The sequence below is a fragment of the Diplotaxodon limnothrissa genome, linkage group LG20 (genome assembly GCF_057381915.1).
Source record: "Diplotaxodon limnothrissa isolate DT_005_m linkage group LG20, D_limnothrissa_male_GT1.1, whole genome shotgun sequence".
NCBI classification, from domain to species: Eukaryota; Metazoa; Chordata; class Actinopteri; order Cichliformes; family Cichlidae; genus Diplotaxodon; species Diplotaxodon limnothrissa.
Genome location: NC_140615.1, coordinates 18,665,217 through 18,690,444, shown reverse-complemented (window position 1 = coordinate 18,690,444; position 25,228 = coordinate 18,665,217). Strand labels below are relative to the sequence as shown.

The 25,228-nt window shown below is 41.0% G+C and overlaps 1 protein-coding gene across 3 annotated transcripts in view; it reads left to right on the top strand.

The window, feature by feature from the left end:
* plagl2 (pleiomorphic adenoma gene-like 2) overlaps positions 1-24,904 on the top strand; it is a 44,048-nt gene extending 19,144 nt beyond the window's left edge. Inside the window, exons 2-4 of one of the 3 annotated variants that reach the window (XM_085344677.1) lie at positions 20,983-21,105; positions 21,299-21,696; positions 22,545-24,904. In XM_085344677.1, coding sequence (XP_085200803.1) covers positions 21,362-21,696; positions 22,545-24,033 — 1,824 coding nt within the window. In that variant the 5' untranslated portion in view covers positions 20,983-21,105; positions 21,299-21,361 and the 3' untranslated portion in view covers positions 24,034-24,904. Of the gene's footprint in view, positions 1-20,982; positions 21,106-21,196; positions 21,697-22,544 lie in introns of all 3 variants that reach the window. The other 2 variants (XM_085344676.1, XM_085344675.1) reach the window with 2 other exon arrangements.
* Positions 24,905-25,228: the final 324 nt, after the last annotated feature.

Sequence of the window (25,228 nt, the reverse complement as noted above, 5' to 3'; positions counted from 1 at the left end):
TTGAGATCACGATTCTCTCACGATTTTCTTTTCCAGTATAAATATTTATTGCACTTATTAACTGCACATCAACTTCGTAACAGTTGAGACTGAACATAAAAACAATAAATGTCTCACATTTTGTTGTTGCCGCAAAATGTTGTACTGCTTGTAATTCCGTCTCCACCGTTGCTCGACACTGCGTGTATAGAGCAGGTAGTGCAACAATAGAAAAATAGTTGCAGGACGGCACTGTGTAGCATATGTCTAGGGTGTTGATCATTTTCCTAAATCCCTCTTTTTTCACAGTGTTGATGGGAGCCATATCTTTGGTCAGGTGATAAGTGATAGCCTCCGTAATTTCTTTGTGCCTGCGGAAGTTCGATGTGAAGCGTTGTATAAGGTTCCTGTTATTGATGTTTGGGTGGTTGACCGGGACGGATTTTCTCCCGTCACTTTCTCCTCATCCCTGACGTGCTCTCCGTTGTTTTTTCCCTGCTAATTTTAGCATCACACGGCACAGCTTCTGTATCACGTGGTATAAGGCTCCGCCCTTGCCATTTGTTGAGCAGGAAGAGTGAGCGCTTGTTTCCATGCAGATTACGTCCCGGATCAAAATGCGGTACAATCGTCGTCATCTTTTTTTTTTTTTTTTTTTTTTTAAATCGTTGTCATTTGGAAATGAGATCGCACATAAGTATGAATGGAGATCGTGATTTTCTAACGATTAATCGTGCAGCCCTAGGATGTACTGATGTAAAAGATCTCTGATATAGGTTGGTGCTTGACCAGGCAGAGCCCTGAATGTCAAAGTCAAAATCTTGAAGTGGGTTCTGAATTTTGTGGGGAGCCAGTGCAACTGAGAATTTAGAAGATTTGGTCAGAAGCTTTGCGGCAGTGTTCTGAACAGCTTGCAAATGATCCACAGAAGCTTTACAAGTGAACAAAGAATTGCAATAATCCAAACGAAATGAGACCAAAGTCAGAGCTGAGTCAAAATTTACACCAAAGTTCCTGATAGAAGGTTTGGCAAAGGTAGCGAGAGGGCCTAAGTTTTCCATAACCAAAGGTACCAATTTTTTGGGAGCACAAACAAGGACTTCAGTTAACAATTTAACGGGATAAATTGGATCACATTAAAAAAAAAACACCATTTGTGCTTCCTGTTTTCACCTTCGCAAACTATTACTATAAATATGATTACATATATATCTAATATAGCACCAAAAAATATTTATTATTAGTCCAGGGAGGAATTTTTTCAAACCATTCCTTTGGGAAAGAAAGCAACAAAAACTATGAAAATAATAATAATACATGACAGTAATTTAAAAGATTAATTAATGCAAACAGGCAAAAAGCTTTATGACTATAATGGAAGAAATTCCTTTAGTTAGTTTTTAAAAAAAATGTATGTCTGTTTTTAGATTTGACAACCACTGCTTACTTTGCTTGCATTATACAGGCATTATAAATGCTTCCCTTAGGCAGTATTATTAGAAGGCTTGCATTTTCATTTCTATGCAGATGATACTGAGCTTTATCCATGAAGCCAGATGACACACACCAATTAGGTAACCTGCAGGTTTTCCCACAGGGCTGAATAACCTCTAATTCCCTGCTTCTAAGTTCAGATAAAACTGAGGCTTTATACTCAGCTATTAAATCTTAGAAACAGGGTGTCTAACCAGATTACTTACTCTGGATGGAATTACTTTGGCCTCCAGTAACACTGTAATGAACTTGGACTCAGTTTTAATTGGTATTATGACTTCAGTGTGCACATTAAAGAAATACACAGGACTGTTCTCTCGCATTTGCAGAATCTCTAAAATGAAAAAAAAAATTCTCAGAAAAATTAGCTCATGTATTTATTATTCCTAAGCAGAACTAAACTTAAAAATTCCCTGAAAAGGTTTCAGTTGATCCAGAATGGTGAAGCAAGACTACAGACAGGGACTAGAAAGAGAGAGCACATTTCTCCCATATTGGCTTCACTTCACTGGCTCCCTGTTAATTCCAGAATTTAATTTAAAATCCCTATCTTGACATACAAGGTCTTGAATAATCAGGCTCCATCTTATCTTAACAAACCACCCTAACTGAGCATTTCACTTTCTGCAGGCTTACTTGTGGCTCCTAGGAAATTTAAAAGTAGAATGGGAGGCAGAGCCTTTAGCTTTCAGGCCCATCCAAAGTGGGAACCAGCTCCCACTTTGGATTTAAAACTTTTTTGATAAATCTTACCGTTATGGCTACAACAGGTGACTCCGAATCCTTTCTGAGTTGTGCTGCAATAACCCTAAGCTGCTGGGGACTTCCCATGATGCACCGAGCATCTCTTCTTCACACACCTCTTATCATATCGTCTCTTCCATCTTTTGTTCTGCTCCCTCCCCTCACCCTGAGCTGGTTATAGCAGATGGCCGCCCCTCCCTGAGCCTGGTTTTGCCAGAGGTTTCTTCCTATTAAAAGGGAGTTTTTCCTTGCCACTGTTGCCAAATGAGGTCTTCAGATTGTTGTGGTTTTTACTCTATTATTTTAAGGTCTTTTCTTTTCTCTACCTTACAGTATAAAGCACCTTGAAGTGACTGTTGTGATTTGGTGGGATTCAATGTAATTCAATTGAAAAATGTTCTGTGAAACTTTAAACAGCACCCGTGGTCAACAAACACAAAATTATAGTTGGTGCTTTAGGCCATAGAAGGCTGCCTGGGTTGTAATACACTGGCAAAAACCTTGGTTAAAACAAGCCTTCCTCAGGAAGTACATTTATCTTTTTATATTAATGTATGCTAGATGGCAGCACGGCTACTAGATGCCAATGAATATGTAGATTTATCACAGGTTAATTCACCATTTAGTACTGAAGTGGAATACAGGTGAATACTTCCTGCAGAAGCAGGAGTTGATTTCGTAGGTCTCATGCAGGGGTAAGCATGAAATAAAGAGCTGTGGTATGGATGCAGGGCAGTCTGTTAACTATTTTACTCTCCGACTGAAATTTAAACCTTTCCCAGAGAAGGACAGAGCTTCAAACAGAATTCCTTACATCCCCCACCCATGTACACCCTTGCTACGTACACACACATTTAAAGTGTTGGAGAGGTAGTGAGGTGGAAGACCACCCTCTGGCATCCCAGTCATGCAAATGAAGGTGTGTTTTTATCTCTGGGGGCTGGAAGAAAGGAGAAGGAAAGAGCTGTGTAAAAATGTGTTAATGAATAACTCCTGAACTCAGCACTCTTTCTGCACAGGCTCTGAACAAGTCTTCCTCACTCACTCACTCACTCACTCACTCACAGTGAAACTTTCTACACTTGTCTCCAGATTTCCCCTTACTTACGTTTTGCTTTTTCTAGTGAGCCAAAGGCCATGTCCACACTAATACATTTTCGTTTTGAAAACGCATCTTTTTCTCTCCGCTTTGGCCTTCCGTCCACACTGAGATGGTGTTTTTGGTCAAGGAAAATGGAGCTTTTTGAAAACGCTCTCCAAAGCGGATACATTTGAAAACGCTGTTTTTGTGGTGCAGTGTAGACTGCATAAACGGAGACTTTTAAAAACGATGATGCATTTTAGTCATATGTCATTATACAGCAGTTGTTTTGTTTGCTCTCAGTTTTGACAGCCCTATTAAAGATTAATATAATTTGGTACATGCTCCAGATAGCTTTCTCACTCGCTTTTGCAACTTTGTACTTTTGTGTTACTCGCAGCAACAACCCCACCTCATTGTTAGTCCATTTAAAAACATGGTGCTTTTCCTTTACATTTGGCTGTGACGTTTCAAAGAGCTGGAAAGTAAATAAACGGCAGACAGAAATAGCGCCGGTCGAATCATCTTACGTTTCACCCATGCGCAACACAGGAACATAGCGTTTTCAATCATTTCGGTGTCGATGAACAACTGTTCGGAAACACTTGAAAACGATAGTGTGGACACGGAGCATTTTTAGACGAAAACGCCATTTTCAAATTCATCCGGATTAGTGTAGACATAGCCAAAGACTTGTAGGTCTGAAGTGTTTTAAAAAAGTATGATTGTAGTGTTCACTTTCAAAGAGATATTTGAAGTTCTTATAATTTTGTGGAAATATCTCATATATAAGCATAACGGCTCAGCAAAATGATAAGTTTGGTAAGTATGGTAAGTTTTCTACAATGCTAACTTTGTAGAACAAATGGTTGTAATTTCCAATTAAAGCTTTACACTGTAGCTAATGGTACTTAGTGCAATGCTAAAACCACTACTATTTCAAAACCTCAGTGTTACTTTTAAATATGCAATACTGGGTTTATTTTCCAGTTAATTACTTTTCTTCTTAGACTCTAGAGCAGGGGTAGGCAACTCCAGGCCCCGAGTGCCGGTGTCCTGCAGGTTTTAGATCGCACCCTGGGTTAACACACCTGAATCAAATGATTAGTTCATTACCAGGCCTCTGGAGAACTTCAAGAAATGCTGAGGAGTCATTTAGCCCTTTAAATCAGCTGTGATGGATCATGGGCACATCTAAAACCTCCAGGACACTGGCACTCGAGGTCTGGAGTTGCCTACCCCTGCTCTAGAGTATCGTTGCATGATGAACAGTTAAAAATCTTCCTTTTTTATCTTAAACGGTGTCTTGTTGCAGCCTCTCACTTAATCACTACTGTCTGAAACCGTAACTAGATTACATTATAGAAGATGGATGTAGCCACCATGACCACCTGTTGGTTTTGGTTCACATTTGGACAGGAGGGTGGAGTTCTGGGCCAATTTCCAGACTATTTTGATTAAGAAGATGTATCCATAATCTTTAGAGATTGATATTCACTAATCAGAGGTAAGAAACAGACTAAAAAAGTGCTGGGATTTCACTTGCCCAAACTGCAGCACAAACATCTTGGTCTATACCACACATCAAGTGATTAAAATGGCCAAAAGGCCATAGTTTTTGCGGCAATATTTGGATAATAGCACACAATTTGTTTTTAGCAAAAATATTATGAAATTGGTCTGATAAGGAGACTAGAATAACGGGGCTTTCTCTTTAGCTGTGTGTAACTTCCTGTACTGCATAATCTCTATAGAGTCCACAGCTGTTGTCATTTCTCAGCTTGGACCAAAGTGGTCGCAATGCAGAGCAGTGTATGTACGTTAACACTGGGCATGTTTTTGCTATCTGCAGTGTCATAATCAAATACAAAAGCTAAAATTCCCCATGTTTGACAGATGGTATGCTGACATTTTCCTCTGCACTTTCATCTCCCCATCACCTACTGGCTGATCTGATCTTATCGTCTGATGCTATGTCCATAATCATAGAGGTTACGACAAGTACTGATTTGCACTCTAGGCCTTTCTGTTTTTGAGGCCTGTCGTAGTGTTGAATTGCTTTTTGTTGTGGAAAATCTCAGGTTTGGAGCTCATTCATGGCCAGGTTTCACAATAGTCTGCCAGTTGTTTGTTAACACTACCCATTTCTATCTGCCCATCGTGCAATAACAACAACAGGACAGTTTGTGGCTGGCTATATGAAGCCACTGTACTTTGGTGCTTTCAACTGTATGTAAAAACAGAGTTGTTTTTTCTCACCATAACCTCAATTAGTTTTAAGTATTATTATTGTATCCCAATTTATATTGCATCTTTGTGTCACATATAAGAAGTGAGCTGGATGAAGGATTCTAACATATAACTGAATGATTACAGTACTGTCACGCTGCTGGTTTGAACTGAAATACCCCCGCATTGAACATCTGTGTTATCTGCCCTTTTTTTTTCTGTTTTGCCGTGTGCTCTGCTCCTGTCAGATGGCTGCTTACTCTTTTCATCTCATTCTTTTTGTGTTATGTTCTCTCTCTCTCCTTCTCTTCTGCCTGTTGCTGTCATCCGCCCGAAGGTGCCTACAGCCAACACTTCCACTAAACGTGATCGAGTTTCAAAAAAAATTCAAAGAATGCAATCTGCCCACTGCCCAATTCTTCAAGGTCCTGTTTATGCAAGAATGTTATTTTTTACAAGTCTCTACCTTTAACCCCCTCCCCCTTCTACACACCACTTTCCTCTTTCCATGGTTCCATTACCGTGAACATCCTTTAAAGACCAAGTGTGTGTGCATTCAGTAAACTAGTGACAAAACAGAAGAAAATTAGCTGTAGGACAAGAGTGGCAAGGAAAGATTAAAAAAAAGGCTATGAGTTCATTGAAACCTGTAGATTTCTGTAAACAAAAGGCTGTTGAACAATGCCTGTTGTTTTAAGCTGAGCTGACGTTGCCAAACTTAGAGATTGTTTGTTGCTGACCCCATCTGAATCAGAGAGAGCCAGCAGCAGCACGGAAAACAAAAGTGACCGAGTCCCAGCGGCTGGACGGACTGGCTCAGACGGACAAGCTATATGTGTCAGAGCAGCTACATAATGACTCCGTGTGTGGGTTTGACATTAGTGTTCTCATGTTTGCATTGTTTAAAGTTCAGTATTTTATCTGACTGTACAATGTCTTTTTCAGTATTTCTGACCAAGGATGTTATTATAAGATTTGTCAGAAAAGATCATCTCATTTCTGGGGCTGGAAAATAGAGCTGACACAGAAAAGCTAAAAGCTGCAGTTCCTCCAATGGCCACTTGAGGCTGACCCCCATGTTAAAATGCCCACATTAGAATGAATTAGAAAGCAGCCTGGTGTCTCATTCACAACCACAAGTGTTTGGTCGGTGAATCTTTTATCCATATGGAGCAGTGGCTAAAACACAAATTTTGAGGTTGGTGGTATTATGTTGGCTATATAACAGCCAACATAATAGATAATATCAGATCTTTTTTATCAATATTACTAAATTCTACAAATTATGATATATTATCATTTGTTGTCCATTTTTGTGTTAAAATTTGTTGCTAAAAAGATATTTTTATTTGGGCTCAAAAGTGCATATTTAATATAGTAAAAATACATGTGAGGTGTGCAGTTGAGGAGGTATAAGTGTGACAGTTTGCAGTACGTAGATGTTCTGCTCTTTAAACATGAGAGAGGGTGAGGGCATTTGGCGTGACGCCCACTGGAACTGTGCCCACTTCTCTGGCTGCTGTGGAGCTTCATGTCATGGCCAGGACTCCCTGCCAGAAGGGCTTTCCCCAGAATCACCTCTGCACACACACACACACACCCACACCCACACACACAGACTCCTTTACACGCTGAAAACACAGACACACATGCCTTACATTTAGTCATGCTGCCCGTGTCTTTAATGTCAACATTTTGATAAAGCTCTGCAACGGAAACACTGTATCCTGAATACTAATACGCTGACTCTGCAGTTTTTTTTTGTTTGTTTGCTTGTTTCTTCTTTGTGGTTCATCTGGTATAAATAATCATAATATAGATGTTCATGATGTTCAACTTTATCTTTTGGCTTAGCTAAGGGTCAGAGATTTTACTATTCTACTTGATCTTAACTTGCATTTGAAATATTAATATAATACACTGTTAAATATCCAGTACATAGTCAGTATAATGCATATGTTTCCAAATGACTATGCAGTCATGTGAATAACTAATTACACCCTGTGATTTATTTTCCCAGTCTTCTTTACAATGTTGTTGCAGCTCATTGAGGTTCACCTGCAAACTTCAATGCACTGTTAAACTGCGGCGTTATGACCACAGGATTTCACTCAGGTGGAGGTCTGCACTTTGTTCCATTTAATTCCTTCACTTGACAGCCATTCTGTGGTAGATTTACTGCTGTACTTTGTATCATTGTCATGTTGCATGACCCAATTTCAGTGACTGATGCTCAGATCCTTTCGCTGTAAAATGAGCCCAAACAATTGGTGAGGCATTTGTACTGAGGTTCTCACCAAACATGGTGCTGTGCGTTATGGCCAGACAGCTCCACTTTGCTCTTGTCTATCCAAGGAACTTGGGCCATCACTTACTAACAGCTTTCAGACCGCTCCTCTGTGGACAGCTTCCAGTTTAGATTTGGGAGACAGGTGCCTGTTCCACTTTTAGGATTAGACTTAAAACTTTTCTTTTTGATAAAGCATGTAGTTAGGACTGGATCAGATGACCCTGAATCCTCCCTTAGGCTACGTTCACACTGCAGGTCTTAATGCGCAATTCCAATTTTTTGATCAAATCCATTTTTTTTGTCTGCTTGTTCACACTACAAATAAAATGTGACAGCAAACGCGCTCTAGTGTGAACGCTCAAAGCGGCCCGCATGCACAAAAGAAGACGTCACACACAACGCGCTCTGTTTAGACCCAGAGCAAACAATATTGTTTGACTAATGGCCCTTAATATAAAGACTTCGGACTTTACGTTTCCCAATTTTTGCTTTAATTTATTTTGTTATTTACATAACAATGTAAATAATCTAATAATTATCCTTATTGCTGTTTTAGAGAGGAGCAGTGCTTCAAAGGATAGTTGCAGATTTCTGTCAGAATCTGCAGATTATACAGTACAAATAAAATGTACACGTTGTCTTCCCAACAGTTTCACTGACATCTACACTGGATGGCCAGGAAGCCTTCGTGATGTCTTCTCGGGCTCTTCTCCGGTGCTGATAATTGGCGTCTGTCTTGTATCAGTGACGTAAAAGACGGATTTAATGCGACATGACCATTCAAACAGCAGTTGCTTTCTAAAACATCGGATATGTATCGGATTCAGTACCACATACGTAAGTGACCCAGATCGGATTTGAAAATATCGGATTTGTACCGTTCACACTGTCATACCATGATCGGATATGGGTCGCATAGGGTCAAAAAAATCGGATTTGTGCTCAGAGTTATGCTCCAATAGGGCTAGGCTGCTGTGGGCTTCGCATAATGCATCGAGTGTTTCTTCTTCACTCGCATTTTTATACTCACTATGTTTTTATACAGCCCTCTGCATTTAATCATTAGTTGTTATTATCCATCTCTGGCTCTTTTCCACAGCATGTCATTGTTCTGTCTCTCTCCCTTTACACAAAGTTTTGGCAGATGGCCGCCCCTCATTGAGCCTGGTTTTACTGGAGGTTTCTTCCTGTTAAAAGGGAGTTTTTCCTTCTGACTATCACCAAGTGAATCATAGGCGGTCATCTTATTGTTGTAGAGTAACCTTGAGAACCTTTAGCCTGCTGTTGTGTTAGCCAGTGAAGCTCAAACATCAACAGGAGTGGAATTAGTTTGATTTCAGCTGTTTGTAGGTGTACTTGAGAAGTAAATGATTTTATTACATATCTGTAATTTGTGTACTTAAATAATTACTTAGAAGACGTTAAGCCCATTGTGGGGACAGGAATAAGTAGTATCTAATACCAGACAACATAGTTGAAAATCATTCATGCTAACCCTACCCCTAACCATATGCTATCACAATATCTATTTTTATTTTTTTAATTGTTCTTCTATGTCTTGGCAGTTTTTTTTTATTCCCTTTAGTTTTTTCTCCAAAACATAAGGTTAGCATTAGATTCCAAACCAGGGTAGGGGTTGTCACTGACCGAGACCTCAGAGGGCTAATAACTGTCACACTGATTTACTGATTCTAACTGGTGAGTTTATAAATGCTCTCCATAACAACATATAGGGGGAGGCCTCTCTAATTCTCAAAGTATTAATATGTAGCTTAGTTGGCTAGAAAACAATGACCTCATGCGTTGGAAGTTGTCCACTGTGTGCTTGTATGGTTAAATTTGAAGTGTTGGAAAAGATTTATGTATGTGTATTTATACATGTGTTTGTGTGTCTGAGAGTGTGTGACCTGCAGTATCACTAACTGACACATTCCCAGTGTCAAATAGTCAGCGTGGACTCAGTGTCACCCCCAGCAACCTGGCTGACCCCCGCATCCCCCTCAGTGGCTCAACAGAAAACACACATAACATGTGTACACACAGAGATGCACATTGTATATTTTAGTCAAAGTTTAATAAGAAATTGCAGCTAATATGTCAAATAGTTTTCTCAGACAAAGGTTCAAACACTGCATAAATCAAACAAAACACAAACTCTGTGTTTAAGTGAAAATGGTTTTAAAATAATATGAAAAGGCTGACATGTTGGGAAATATCACAACTAAAATGATTACTAAGTAATATGACTAGATATAAAAATGACTCAGTGTCCAAAGAAGATGAGTCATCAAAAAGCCTGGATAAGGTCCACTCAGTGAAGGATTGAGTGGGTAGATGGTTGAGCAACCCTGTGTCAAAGTAGAATTGCAGAGAATTTGGCAATTATTATTATTATTATTATTATTATTATTATTATTAATAATAATAATAATAATAATAATAATAATAATAATAATAATAATAATAATACAGCCACAGAATCAGGCTAAATCTGTGGTAAGGCTGACAACCAATATTGAATCTGTATGTTATCAGTATACGGTTAATAACCAGGAGCAAATTGTAAGCATAACTTGTGCATCTGTAAAGCTGCAAAGTTAAAAGTTCTGCTCCAGTCACACTGTGGTTTGGTGTCTAACACTACAAACGTTTGGGTGTCGGGCTAAATTTAACTAGTAATGTCATGGCCAATACTTTGGTCATATCTGCATCATTTTTGTGTTTCTCAGTTGTGCTGCAAACACATTTATAGCTTCATGTTGATTAAAAAAACTATGAGGCATCATTTCAAATGTAGCATCTTTTAGTTTCTGAAATTCTGACTTTTTGGCTGAAATAAACCAAAACCCTTAACACTGCAACTGGTGTTAGGGGCAATGGCGTTTGTTATATTTTTTTGTTGTTCAGCTGCTTTTTCTCGTCAACTACCCAAACTGTCCTTATGTTCATATAGGCGTCTAGAAAACATGCACTTTAACCATTAAAAAATACCATCACAGTAGTCAAAGAGATAATTGTACACAGCTATAGAAATACAATTTACCACAAGAATATGGGGCTCTAATATGTGGTTCCTTGGGACGGTGATTTTTGTTAGTTGTTTCACTGATTTGATCAGGACTGCAGAATGCATCTAAGAAAATGCAAACCCTGTGTTTGTTTACCAAAAGAGAAACAGTCCAGATAATCTCCAGCATGCCTGGAGGTAAACTGTCCTTGAACAGTTAGAATGTGTATTTTTGTCCTCTGATAGCTTTGTCTAAAAAAGAAAACAAAAACTGACCTGACAGGGTAAAACAGTTTGTATCAGATTTCATGGGCGATTCTATACATGCACTTGTTGAATTTAGATAATGCTTAAAAATAACTGCCCAAATAAGTTAGTTGAGATATTTCAAGATGGCTGCAGACACTTTGCTTAGAATTCTGGATGCCAGTCTGCGAGTGTCCTTGGAGTAAACCCATGAAAGCCCATAATTTCAAAATTCAGCAAAAATTTCACCAAATTTAGTTCCCATCCAGGTCCAGTGGATGAAACCTTGTCATCCTGAAAGAGGATGTAAATGTTTCATTAAGGGCTTTGAATTGTTCCTCCCAAGTCTTGCATTTTTTTCAAATTCTCCTCGAACTTTTCAGGGTTAGGGTTACATTTGTTAATCAGGATTGGCCAAGATAGTTTATAATAGCGGTTCAGGGGGTGCAAAATATCCCAGTCAAATATGTTTTAGTTAGCTGCTGTTCAGGCAACTCCTATTCAGTTCCTGAGCTGGTTAGAGGTTCACTTCTGTTATCAGCAGGAAATTTTCCATTTCAGTAGACAAACATTGTGGTGCCATAAAATTGGTGACAGTTAAAGGAAATTAAGTTCTTTTTCTCTCGTTGGTAACAGAATGAGACAGTGCAGCAGTGAAGGTGTTGCCTGGTGGCAGTTAGATGAGCCCTGCCTTCTCCACCTCCCCCCAAGTTAGACCACAGCTATCTTTAGCCAGGACGCCGGGGCATGGGTGCTGGGTTTATGGCCACATCCCGACCCAATGTGGCCTGCGCTAACTGCCGGGACAAGTGAGGGTTTGGCATGGCAGAAACTCTTCCTCTTCCTCATCTCACCCCAACCCTCCCTGTCTATAGCCTCAAAAAAGTCAAACAGGGGAGGAACTGAAACTGGGGGGAGGAGGTGGGAGGAAGGATGGAGAGAGAGAGAGAGAGAGATGAAGGGTTTGAGCAGCTCTTAGTGTGCTTTTACATTTGTTGCCTCACCAGGTTCAAAGAGAATTCCCTGTCAAGTCATTTTAAAATGCCCCTTCTGAAGGTTACATGATAATGACGATCCATTATTCCTACCGTGTGGTATTACTGTTTTCATAGCTTTCAGAAGTCTGCAGCTGCTGCATGTTTTCCTAGTTCAAAAACAGGTGGTCTAATACATTTGTTAAGCACTACAATTTGTTTGATTTAACTTTGTTCACATACGGCAAAGAATGATCTAGCTTACTATAATCAGTAATTACTGGACATAAGTGGGCAGGTAGTTGAAACATATTATTATTACTTCTTTGTCGTTTTTTTATGTGTAAAATTATCTAATAACAGCAGGCTCATAAGACCTTAACACATATAGTTATGTATAAAAAAAGCATCCAAAATTCAGAAGGTTTCCATATGTTGGACCTGTGGAAGGTTGCCTGTAGATGACTTTCTCTGCTCAGAGTTTCTCCACCAAACTCAGATTTTCTGCTGTCCAGAGCTCTCTTTACTTTTATCAGCACCTCCAGAAACCATGTGGTGGACGTTGGTTGTCCTTGCAAAACAAGCTTTACCAGGAAAAGCCCCTACTGTGGGTCTAACTACCAACCAGATTCCCATGTGTCTCCCATCACCTCTTTATTTTACTTAACTTAGTAATTTGTCATTTGAACAATCTTTACTGTGCAGGGAAATGTTGAGTAAAAACATGTTAAAGTTCAGTAACTCCATGATGGTTTGTCATATTAATGAATGAGTTAGAGTGTTGACCAAAGTGATTGTGATTTTTGCTATAATTGTTCTGCCATGTGACGCTGACACCGGGGCTCACAGAAACCTTTCATGTACTGTTTTTTTAAACACGTGCTGTTTACGCCTGTATTTACTCTGCTTTTCACATTTCTTACTGACCAGTTGAACACAACATAACTTTTTGACTTAAGACAGAACACAATAACCAAAACTGCTCTTCTTGCTGTTGAAGGGATATTGAAATTTTTTGATGCTCATGTGTGGAACATGTCTGAAGATTGTAAAAGTCTCACAAGTTTAGATGGATGCAGAAACCATGTATTAGGCTTAAACCCATAACTCCACCCAATATACTTCTATGGTACCTTTATCTGTCTTACCTTCCAGATTTCTGTTGTTGAACTGGAATTGGTTTGTGACTGTGCAGTGCGTCAGCTGACGGTGGGCATGCTGCCTTCACTAACCCTAAGCCTCCCTGGCTTCTATACCTAGTCAATGTGGTCAGTAAACCATGACCTGGTCTGGTCCTCTGACACCACCCCCTACACACCAGGTTTCGTCTCTCTCTGCCTTTCTCGTTCTCTGTCTGGCTCTCTCTCAGGAGTCACTTGACTGATGCAAAGACCCCTGACTACACCGCTGAAAATGACTCCAGTTTTCCCTCTCTTTTTCACCATCCCTTTGTCCCTCTTTTACTTACCTCTCTCCTCTGTAGCCCCCTCCTCTTATCTTTCCCTTTGTTTACTGAACTGTTCCTCACACTGACGTTTAACCACAGTTTCTTAGTCCATACCTAGGATTTTTTTTATCACTTTGTATTACCTTTGGAAAACGTTTTTTTTGCACACTCCCTTTGCAGGTCAGACTCAAATGCGCCTGTTCTTTGGTTTTATGTTCAGCATGCTTTGATTGGTGCACCCTGTTGTTCTTAAATAGAATTTAGAGGCTTTTACTTTGTAAAAACACCTTGTTTTTGCTGCTTGTGCCTGCTTTTGCTGCACTGGATGCCCTTTCTTGGGTCAACAAGAACTATTTTCTGTACATTAGCTGAAATGTTTGCGCAACAGAGCACTTCACCCACCCCCCTGCCCCCTCTCCTCCTCTCCCCATGAGTGCGGCTGTTGTCACCTTAGCTCCGGACGCTGAACTCACTTTCTATAATTAGTTTGCCTGTATGGTAAAGCCGCTTCTGCACCCACAGTGTCCTACTTTGCAGATCTCCATTCTGCAGAGGCTCCTGGCCTGGCTTGGCATCGTGCTACCAGGACCGTAAAGAAGCTGACAGCCCCTGTTACTCAATATGGCTGAGGCATGCAGCGAAGGGGTTAATACCAGTCACTCAGCATGCGGGAGCTAGGGCGGGCGGGCGGGCAGGCAGGCAGTGCAGAGGCTGACCTCTGACCCCTCAGGAAAGGAATGTGGAAGCTCTTTCATCCAGGACAGAAACCAAAGACACCCAGGCGGTTGGAAAGAGGCGGTTCAATTCTGCTTTCAACATTTTTGATTAGGGGAAGTAAGCAAGGCTCCATGTGAATGTGCTGTGTAGTGTTTGCTGCTACGGCATCTGCTATTTTGGGGAGTGAATTTCCATCCTACAGCAGTGCGTTTGTTACTTTGCAATCACGCTGAAGTAAGATTAGTGGTTGGAATAGGTTGCAGTTCTGTTCATGCTGGTGGAAAGCCCTGGTGATGAATTGCTGTGTGATCTCACCGATTTAAGTTTTTGTAGTTATGCAAAAAACAAGATGGTCCTTATCCTTTACTGACATTTGGGGATGGAATCACCAGTTATTTCTCATTATTAATTAATAACTGAATTCACATCTTGACTTAAATGTTTGGTTCTTAAATGTCACAAAATAGTGGAAAGTGTCCATGCAAATTTCTCAAAGTGCCTCTAAAAGTTGTCTTTCATCCAGAATCCAACAATATGCCGTTTACTGCCGTATGAGACAAAAAAGTCACACTTCAGATGCTAAAACACCTAGTTTTGGTATATTACAAAATTTCAGGAAAAGTTTGTTTTTCTTTTACAGGTGAATCTGTTTTAAGTTACTTAACGATTGACCAGAAGGAATGGAATCACAAAAACATAGATACACAGATAATACAACACAGAATGTATCGTGTTGTTTTCCATTGGCATATTAGTGTTGACGCATTATAAAACGCAAGAGTTGCACAGAAAAGACGCTGTCATCAAACAAAATCAAACCATCCATCCATCCATTCGCTTCCGCTTATCCTTTTCAGGGTCGCGGGGGGCGCTGGAGCCTATCCCAGCTGTCATAGGGCAAGAGGCGGGGTACACCCTGGACAGGTCGCCAGTCTGTCGCAGGGCCAACACACAGGGACAGACAGGCAGCACGGTGGCACGGTGGTTAGCACTGTTGCCGCACAGCAAGAAGGTCCTGAGTTCAATTCCACCATCAGGCCGGGGTCTTTCTGTGTGGAGTTTGCATGTTCTCCCCGTGTTTGCGTGGGTTCCCTCCGGGTACTCCGGCTTCCTCCCACAAAATCAAACATTTATTAAAAATGAAGGTCCTCGGGGAAGCTCATCTACTAGTCGGAATTTGGTAGTTCCAGTATCCTTCAGTGCATCCCTATTAATGCGTACTAGTCAGTAATCAGTCTGTTTAGGTTTATCGTTTCATATTTTAGTGGGAAATTGATTTGTTGTAGGCTGGAAATTTAACTTTAAGTGTAAATGAAAGTAAATAAATGAAAAAATAGTTTGTTGTTTCATTTAGTTACATGTCACACAATTTGTTGCTTAGCTCTGCTGTGCAGTCTATTATTGTATACACCTGAATATACAAATAATGCCATAGAATATTTTATGGTTAAAAACAATCATTTTGTATTGCAGAGCTTTTTAAAAGCCAGAAATTTAAACTGTGGACAAGCTGAGTTGTGTTGCTGAGAGCAAAGTGGTTCAGATTCATTGCCATGACTATCTCTGGCACTTTTACAGTGGGAAGATAAATAGTTGGTTGTTAGCTCTTGTGTTCGCTTAGGATGAGAGAATACCAGCTGTAACCCTAAGCTGTCAAATAATGTAACTTCTTTCTGTTTTTCTGTTTTGTTTTGGGGGTTTGCGTTTTGTTTTTTACATTTTGTCCTATAAATTCTCTTACTTTTCTTTTATTTTCAATCTTTTTTTCTGAGAAAAGTAACAAAAAGCACTGTGTTGAGGAGAATGTGCTTCCTCTATCATGACTATACCCTTTACCAGTAAACACTTGATGGACAGATTTTCACCTTTCTAGTGCTGAAACTTTTTTTGACACCCATCTACAGATACAGCCACCCCCCACTTTGAGTACGGTACCTATGCCTTCTCTTGGGGCGTATCTGCTATCGACTGTGAACACACCCCTTTCGCTCAATTCCAGTGCCACCAAGAGATGGCACTTTCTTCACAAAAAGTTTGACTTCTTTAGTTTACAAATGTTTTGATAGTATTTCATGTTGGAATAAGCATTCTTTGAAAATGGAAAATACATCAAATTTTAGTCAGACCTTTCACACATTTTCCACTGTAAATTGCCAAAATCCAATGTATCCAAGAGACTCGTGGAACTAAATTTTTTAATATATTTTTTGATTGGTTAACACTTGCTCAGTTCTGAAAAGTTCATTTTTGATTTACCCTGTAATTTTTTTAAAACTTGATATTGGCCAAATGTCTTGAGCCACCATCTTTTTTTCTTTCACCTGCTGTAATGTTGTTTTTGAGTGCTCTCCAGGCTTTAATAGTTGTTCATTGGACATTGGCTGCTTTTTAAATACTTTTCAGTCCAGTCTTTGTACATCAAGATCTTCAGAAGAAGGTTGTTTTTTTTTGTTTAATCCATATGCTAAACTATTATTCCTTAAAAAGTACCTAACAACAGGTCTTATGGAGTGATAAATACAAATGTCTAAATTTCTGATTGAAATCGCTGTTTTATATATGGTAGAGGTTAGAAATGAGGCCTAACAGTGAGTGTCTACAGCCAAAAACATGGTGCAAGCTAGGGCTGGGTGATATGGCCCAAAATTCATATCTCGATTTTCTTTAGCTGGATGGCAATATACAATGTATATCGCGATATTTTTTTTAAAGCCATAAAGTAAGAACAAAAAAAGTGCTCTTAGTCAAAGCTGTGTCCCAGATGTCACACAGGCACTTTTATTAACATACAGCGTAGATGTACATGAAAAAATTACTCAGAAATAAATTAGCAACATTTATTAAATAATAATGCTCCATGAATAAAATAAAACAATGTTGTTTTTGTGCATAACAAAAAGCTCACAATTGTGCATTCAAAATGTAAACTAAAAGACGCTGAGCATAATAACAAGGACAGATTTTGCAGCTGCTGTGTTCCCAGGTTCTACTGCGTGACTGACAGCCTTGTTTGAAATCCACTTTGCAACCTGTCCCTTAACAGATCCCACTTGTGGTCCCTATACACACACACACACACACACACACACACACACACACACACACACACACACACACACACACACACAATACGGTAATATTACGGTGAATTGAATTATAACGTAACCTAGACTATATCGATATAAACAATATTGTCACATCTCATATCTCTTATAAAAACATATCGATATATTTAAAAACTAGTGCAAGCTCTATCATGGTTTGGGACAGTTCAGCCAGTGGTGTTGGGAATTTCGTCAAAATGTAGAAAAGTGCCATCAGATTTTAATCCACAATGCAAAACTATCTGGAAAGAGTCTGATTGTCAACAGTTTAATTTTCCAGCATGGCAATGATACAAACTGCACTCCCAGTTCAATAATAGCATTGGCAGTGTGAAAAACAAACAGCAGGAAAAACACACAATGGAGTACCATCACTCATGGACTGGCCTCCACAGAGCCCAGACCTGAACATTATTGATTCACTGTGGGAGCATCAGAGCAAAAGGCAGGCAACACCCAAAGAAGAGCTTTGAGTGGTCTTCAAGACGTCTGGAAAACTGTTCCTGAAGACTTGGCTTGGCTAAGAGAGTTCAGGCTATGTTAAAGAATGAAGGTGGTCATAATAAATATTACTTTCAAGCTAACATTAACATTATAAACTGTATTAACATGTTTTTCTCTGCCTCTTTCAATTAATAGCTTCACTTATTTTTCTAGCAAAATATAAAGAATTTAGTCGTAGCTCCAACTTTTTGCACAATGTAATTAACATAATGTGAACCATGCAAATGAAAGTGTATTAGACCGGTGTTTACTTAATGGATGTAGGAGAGTGTGTGAAGGTTCAGCAGGGAGAGCATGTTTGCAGTCCACTGGCCTGTCTGCCTGCACTGAGCTCTGATGTCAAATGGAGGCATTGCACAAAGTATGTGGTACAACCACTCTGTGGGTCGCTCTTGCTTGTGCTGTTGTTGGTCCATCATCCAGGCTCAGAGAAGAGTAAAGTTATAACATCCAAAGAGCTGAAGTGAAAGTTGAAGTGTGCTTTTCATGCTGTTTTTTTTTTTTTTTTAAGTTTTTTTTTGTCCCTGTGTCGGTGAACTCTGCTGTCGCTCCGTTCCCTATTCTGGCCCACTTATTACTATTCAACCATTCAGCATTCAGCAAACACATATGTCATCCACTTCGTGCAGTTTGAATTTTAGAGGACTGCATGGGAGTACGTTTGCAGTGTTTAATAAATGAACTAAAAAAAGAATTTAATAGAACAGGACTGCCAGTAAGTGGTTAATTGCTATGTCAATGTGTGTTAACATTCATGATGACTGTTTAATAATTCAATGTTGTTGGAACAGGAACTTCACTGAGCCCCAAAAAACATTTTCTAAAGGTCGGGGTGTCAGTCTTTAAGATGCTTTGCCAAGTTTGTTGTGTTAAGTATTTGTACTGGTGACATGCCAATTATCAACACAGGCTAAAGATGAAAAGCCTCTAGCATCACTCATAAATTCTGATGTACGTGAGACCTGGTGTGTGGGGTTTCTCCCCTCCTTACTGTACTATCCAATATACTATTCAATTTCCCCCAAAAACTTGGGAATATTGGAAAGTCCAAATCTTCATAACCACCCTCAAGCTGCACCCTCCCCACATTTCTTGACTTTTGTGTGCAGCCAGGAATCTTGGTGGATCGTACACCATCTTTGTGCATGCTTTTGTTTGTGTGTTTGTGCATGGTGCTGTGTGCAGAGTAGAGAGGTACGGTAGGGCAACACGGCATGGTTCAGGCCAGGAATGTGCGGTGTGTGTGTGTGTGTGTGTGTGTGTGTGTGTGTGTGTGTGTGTGTGTGTGTGTGTGTGTGTAGGCTGTACAATAGAACCTGGCTCCCTGGGGGTGGTCAATGGGATGGGTTTTACCCCCTGCTGGGTGATGAGCACCACATAACGCTGTAGCTGTCAGCTCCTCTTAACCACTGCTGTAAACACATGTATTATGAGGGCACATCAATGCACATGTACACACTAGAACATACGGGAGCACACAGACGTGTTAAAGGTGTGTTATAGATAAGAAATTACAGACACAGCACACATACATGACTACAGACACACGCACACAGTTCAGTACTGTGTTTGTACAATTCTAACAAGTTTGAAAGTCAATATGATCACCTTTATTCTTCAACACAGTCTGTGCTTTTTTAACAAAGCTTTCTTGTAAGTAGTCTTCAGGAATTTTCATTTGTTCCATTATGAAGATCTTCCCACACTGCTTCAGTTGTGCTGAGGTCTGGGCTCTGGAGAGGCTAAACCATGACCAATAGTGTTCCATTGTATGTTTTTCTACTTTTTGTCTATTGTCTAGTAAAAAAGTGCCTAAACAATTTCAAATTGGTTAAATGCTCAGTTGTCTGTTCTGTGATGATATAGCACTGGTTCATTACGGGTTGGGTTAGGTGCTATTTCTGTGCTTGAGTGATTCATGGTTTTGTCGCTTTATAAAAATGATCCGCTGATAAGTTGTCTGTTCTATGAACAGTCAGGTAAGGACTTGACTATAAATGAATGATAAAGGAGCCAAAGAAAAACTTTGAAAGATTTGATTTGTTGCAATAGTTTTGTCCAGTTTAAGGTGGAAAGAACATGTTTTTTTAACAGTTCAGTTAACATCAAAAGTATTTGTGCCAAAATAAATTTGTGAAAGCCTTTTTGTGTCATGTGTTTAGCGCATATCGGTGCATGTCAAATTCTCATAAAAGCAAATGTTAACATGCTCAAAGTAAATTCCAGCATATTAGCTTCATTAGCTCATCAATGCAGATACCGGTACATTTGGAGTTCTGCATGCATGTACAGACCTCTGTGCATCTTTGCACAGAGGTCTGTACATGCAGACCACACTCAGATACACTCTCTGTTCACATGACTGAAGCACAGAGCATGCCTGGCATTGAGATCAGTATTGGGAATGCTCAACCTTGGACTTGGCTGGTATGCTAGCTTGCACAGGTTGATCACAGAGGCCACTGAGGGTAAACAAGGGAATGCAAAGATGAGCGTGAGTAAAAAAAAGTTCATACGGTCTCTCGGAAACACAAGTTCATGGACACCAGGATTTTGGTGCTGGTTTTCATTAGGATTGACTTCATAGTTCATGGTCATTCATCATCATTGTCATTATCAGGGTGACAGGTAGTGCAGGTTTTCAGTTGCTGTAAACACAAGCCACCCCCAGACGCTTTACCACCCATACCAGTGCTCTCTTTCTTTACCCCAGTGCTGCTTCAGTGTTGTGTGCTTTCCAAAAGCTTACGAGAGCTTTAAGTACACACATGTACAAGTGCACGCACAAAGCTGGCTTTGTGCCCTGATCTGTCATCTGCAGACACACATGATGAGGAATGAAGCTATGTAATTGCATTTGGCCTTCACTAATGGGTGCACAAACAAAGGTCCTGTGGCTGTAACAGGAATCATCATTTACAAAACAGCTTTTCTGCTGATCAGTCTTATCATTCAGCTCCCCCTAGTGAGCTCAGAGGAAGCTTGCTTTCAAAGTGGAGTTTGCAAATTACATTATGACTCAAGTCAAAGCTGTTGACTAGTGAGCTGAGTAATGTTTCAAGTTCAGCTTGACTGGGTGGTGTTTGGTTTGTTATGTGACTATGATACTGCATTGACTGTCTTATTTATTAATTTCTCTTTTTTTTTTTTGCTTTCTCTTCCACAGCACAGTAAAGATGCGAAGCAGTATTTCCCACTCACCACCAACCATAGCTGTTGGGACTGGGTGAGCACCAGAGTGAAGGAGAGGAGCATCTAAAGAAGAGGCAAGAAAGATTTTCACTAACAGGTAAAATGAGGGTTTATAAGAAGTGTGTGCAGTGTTTCCACAAGCTTCGAGGCAGCTGGTTTCAAAGCTTGTATGTTCTGTCTCACCCCAGATTTTGGTTTACCTCGATGTTTCCTGTGGCTCATTGGCTCTTTCTGTGATCAGATCTGTGTTGTCTTCTTTTTCAACAACCCCTGACCTGCAACTTCCCAAGTTGAGCCTGGGAGGCAGGGGAGCTACAAGTGAATTTTCATGGCAGCGGCACTCTAGGGCTGCCATGGCAGCTGCTGCCGCCGATGCCTCACACCGTATTACCGCACTGACGCCGGAGGAAGAGGGACGACGGACTGCTGCCAAGCTGTTTGGGAGCGCCGCCCCACTGCCCCTGACAGAAAGAGAGAGAGAGCGAGACAGGGAGAAAGAGAGAAAGAGGGAGGAAGGAGGAGAAGAGGTGGGGAGAGCAAGTGGGAACGAGTGTTTGGTGTGTGGGGCTCTGTTCACCTCACCAGAGAAGCTCCGGCTCCACGCCTTGAGTCACACAGGAGAGAAACCCTTCCACTGCTCACATCCACACTGTCCCAAGGCCTTCAGCTCCAAATACAAACTCTTCAGGTACAGAGCCTTGATTTACATAGTTCAGTTTACATCCTTTTGAATACAGTGCAACACATTCAATTCAATTCAATTCAATCTTTATTGGCAGACTTCATGTCCATAAAAACAAGACAAGAAACAAGAAACACACACACACAACTCCCCCCCCCCCACCCCCCACAACACAAGGTATAAACCATTAAATATATATATGTATATAAATAAGTATATAAAGCATTTGTAAACATGTCTGTTTCATTTAGGTATTTGAGTAAATGTACCAAGTTTGGTACATAGATATGTAGATCTGGACATGCCCCTTGCTCTTAGACAGATACAGACACTTTCCACTTATCTGGTGATCAGAGTTCTGACTAAAGGTTAGGGTGGTTTTCAGAAGATATAACATTCCAAACCCAAAATAAGCTTGCACTAGCCTAATTTCGTAGCAGGACAGTCAAAAAATCATAATGTCACCTTGAAAGATTGACATGATCTCCATATATATAAAATACCGCAAACCTGTTGTACCTGTTGCTTAGTTTTGGCACATTTGCACATTTCACAAGCCCAGCCTCAGCATCTTTATATATCTATGTGAGCTTTATAAGGTGGTGAACTTGTTTCCAGCCTCACGTGGCCAGAAATTCATTTTTAAGTGACTAAATTCACCACCGTGTCAGTGTGTCTGGTGTATCAGAGCAACTGGTTCCAAAACCCATTCTGGTCCTGCCTGGAAGCCACTGTGACTCGTGTATGTATTTGTAGTTACAAAGGATTTGACTGAAAGAATGCATGCTTCACTAACAAACATGACAGTCAGACGTGTAATTTCCCCTTCCATTCACAATCTCTACTTTTCACAGGCATATGGCCACACACTCTCCGCAGAAGACCCACCAGTGCTCATTCTGTGAGAAAATGTTCCACCGCAAAGACCACCTGAAGAACCACCTGCAGACCCATGACCCCAACAAAGAGGCCTTCAAGTGTGAGGAATGTGGGAAGCACTACAACACCAAGCTGGGATACAAGCGCCATGTGGCCATGCACTCCGCCACGGCGGGGGATCTCACCTGTAAAGTGTGCATGCAGAGTTACGAGAGCACACCTGTTCTCCTGGAGCACCTTAAGAGCCACTCTGGGAAGTCCTCAGCCGGTACTAAGGAGAAAAAACACCCATGTGACCACTGTGACCGGCGTTTCTACACACGGAAGGATGTGAGAAGACATATGGTGGTCCACACAGGCCGAAAGGACTTCCTATGCCAGTACTGTGCCCAGCGTTTTGGCAGGAAGGACCATCTGACGCGCCATGTGAAGAAGAGCCACTCGCAGGAGCTGCTGAAGATTAAGACAGAGCCTCCCGATATGCTAGGTCTCTTAGCTACGGGCTCTCCGCCCTGCTCAGTGAAGGAGGAGCTCAGCCCCATGATGTGCGGCATGGGGCCCAACAAAGACCCCATGATGGGTAAACCGTTCCCTAGTGGGGCACCTTTTCCAATGGGCATGTACAACCCCCACCATCTCCAGGCCATGTCAAATTCTGGGGTGGGTCACCCACACCCATCTCTGATGCCAAGCTCCTTGTCTGCCGCTATGGGCATGGGTTGTCATATGGAATCTCCTGCATCTCTTCACCCACACTCCCATCATCATCACCATCACCACCACCATCACCATCACCACCATTCCCCTCCACTGCCCCCCCACCATCAACCTCCGGCTCCCCAGCAGCAGCACCAGCCCCAGCCAGCGCCCAAGTACCAGCTGGGATCTACCTCATACCTGCTGGACAAGCCCTTGAAAGTGGAGATGGAGAGCTTCCTCATGGATCTGCAGAGTGGCTTGCCAGGCCCAGTTCCCTCTGCAGAGCCCCACGCTGCTGCTTCACCCCCCAAGGATGGACTGGAGCCCGCCACGGGCCTGGCGGATGAGCTCTGCGGAGATCCCCTTCTGTCTAAGAGCCCTGCAGTGATCGCTGAGTCTCTGTGTGCTGCTAACATGGACTTCTCCCACCTGCTGGGTTTCCTGCCCATCAACCTGCCTCCCTACAGTGCCCCCATGAGCACTGGAGGGCTAGTCATGGGTTACACCTCATCTGCGACCTCCTCAACTTCCTCTTCTTCCTCTTCATCGTCTCTGCACACTGCTGAGCCCCATGCTGCAGCAGTTGCAGCGGCAGCAGCCGCTGCTGTCGCCACAGCACCTCTTACCTCTTTGCAACCGCAACCTCAGGAGCAGCAGAGCTCCAGCGGGAGTCTGGGTCTTGGATCTCTGCACCCCCTCCCACCAGTGTTCAGCTCCAGCCTTAGCACCACCACATTGCCTCGCTTCCACCAGGCCTTCCAGTGAGAGTGCCGGCACCTTGCGTCTTGCCCAGCAGGAACGGCCTTCGCACCAGCCTCAGCTCAGCACAGATGTTTCGGGCTAATCAGAAAGTTGGAAAATTAAAATGAAAGAACATTTAGAAGCCTTAAATGAAAGTGCGCACAAAAGCTTTTGATTGAGCCTTAAAAGGAATTTAAACCCCTTTAAGCAAAAAGGAAAAAGTTGAAGCAGCTTTTATTTTGGGCTTTTTTCCCTTATCCTGTAGTTATACCATGTATTAACCCTTGTTTTTTTGGGTTTTTTTCTTCATTTTTTCCATTTTCATTAATTTTTATCCCCCCTTTTTATCACCCCTTTTTAGTGTTATAGAAGGCAGAATCAGTGGGCCAAAAGGCATGGTACTGCATACTTTCTAAAGTAATACTATAAAAAAAAAATCAAAGATAACTTTTAGATTATCTGTTTTGTTGTGACCCAGAAAAAATATAGTTTGAAGTGGATATTTTGTTTTACTTATTTTTCTTTACCAAATGTAAGAACATGGTAGAATGCGTCTCATCTTGAGTTTTTGAAACACCCGTGCTTATATATATTATAGCTTCAACTGTCAGGACTGATATGGAGAGAAGAGAGACCCCTGAAAGGAAAACGCATAAACTTTATGTTCTGTTCAGAGATGGCTTACACAGAACCATAAAAGTGACCTGGCCTCTATAATAAAAAAGAAAAAAAGTGCTCTTCCAACATAAAAAACAACAAAAAAACTAAATAGAAAAACCCCACAAAAAATCCATAACAAAACGAAAAAAATAACAAACTGATGTGCTCTTAGAGTCAGCTCAGTTAAAAACAGACTCTAATCATAGATAAGAGATCTGTTGGCTGCCAAACACACATTTTTAAAGAAAAGCTAAGAAAGAGAAAGAAATGTGTGACACATGTTGGCTTCATTTTTTTTTATGTGTTTCTCAAGAGAAGCACTTTTTTTTTTCTTAGCAGAAGGCACTTCACCTTTTGTCTCCTCCCTCCTTGTGACTAGAGGTTTTCACTGAGACAGAGAGCTCCTCGCTAGACTAGAGGAGGGCCGTCTTTCACTTATCTTCCTTTACAAGTTTCCCTGATAGTGATATAGTTGTTTGCAGCTTTTCCTAGCTGTGCCGCATATCTCTGAAAAATATCTCTATTTTCTGAATATACTGCAACCACATCTTTAGGCGGT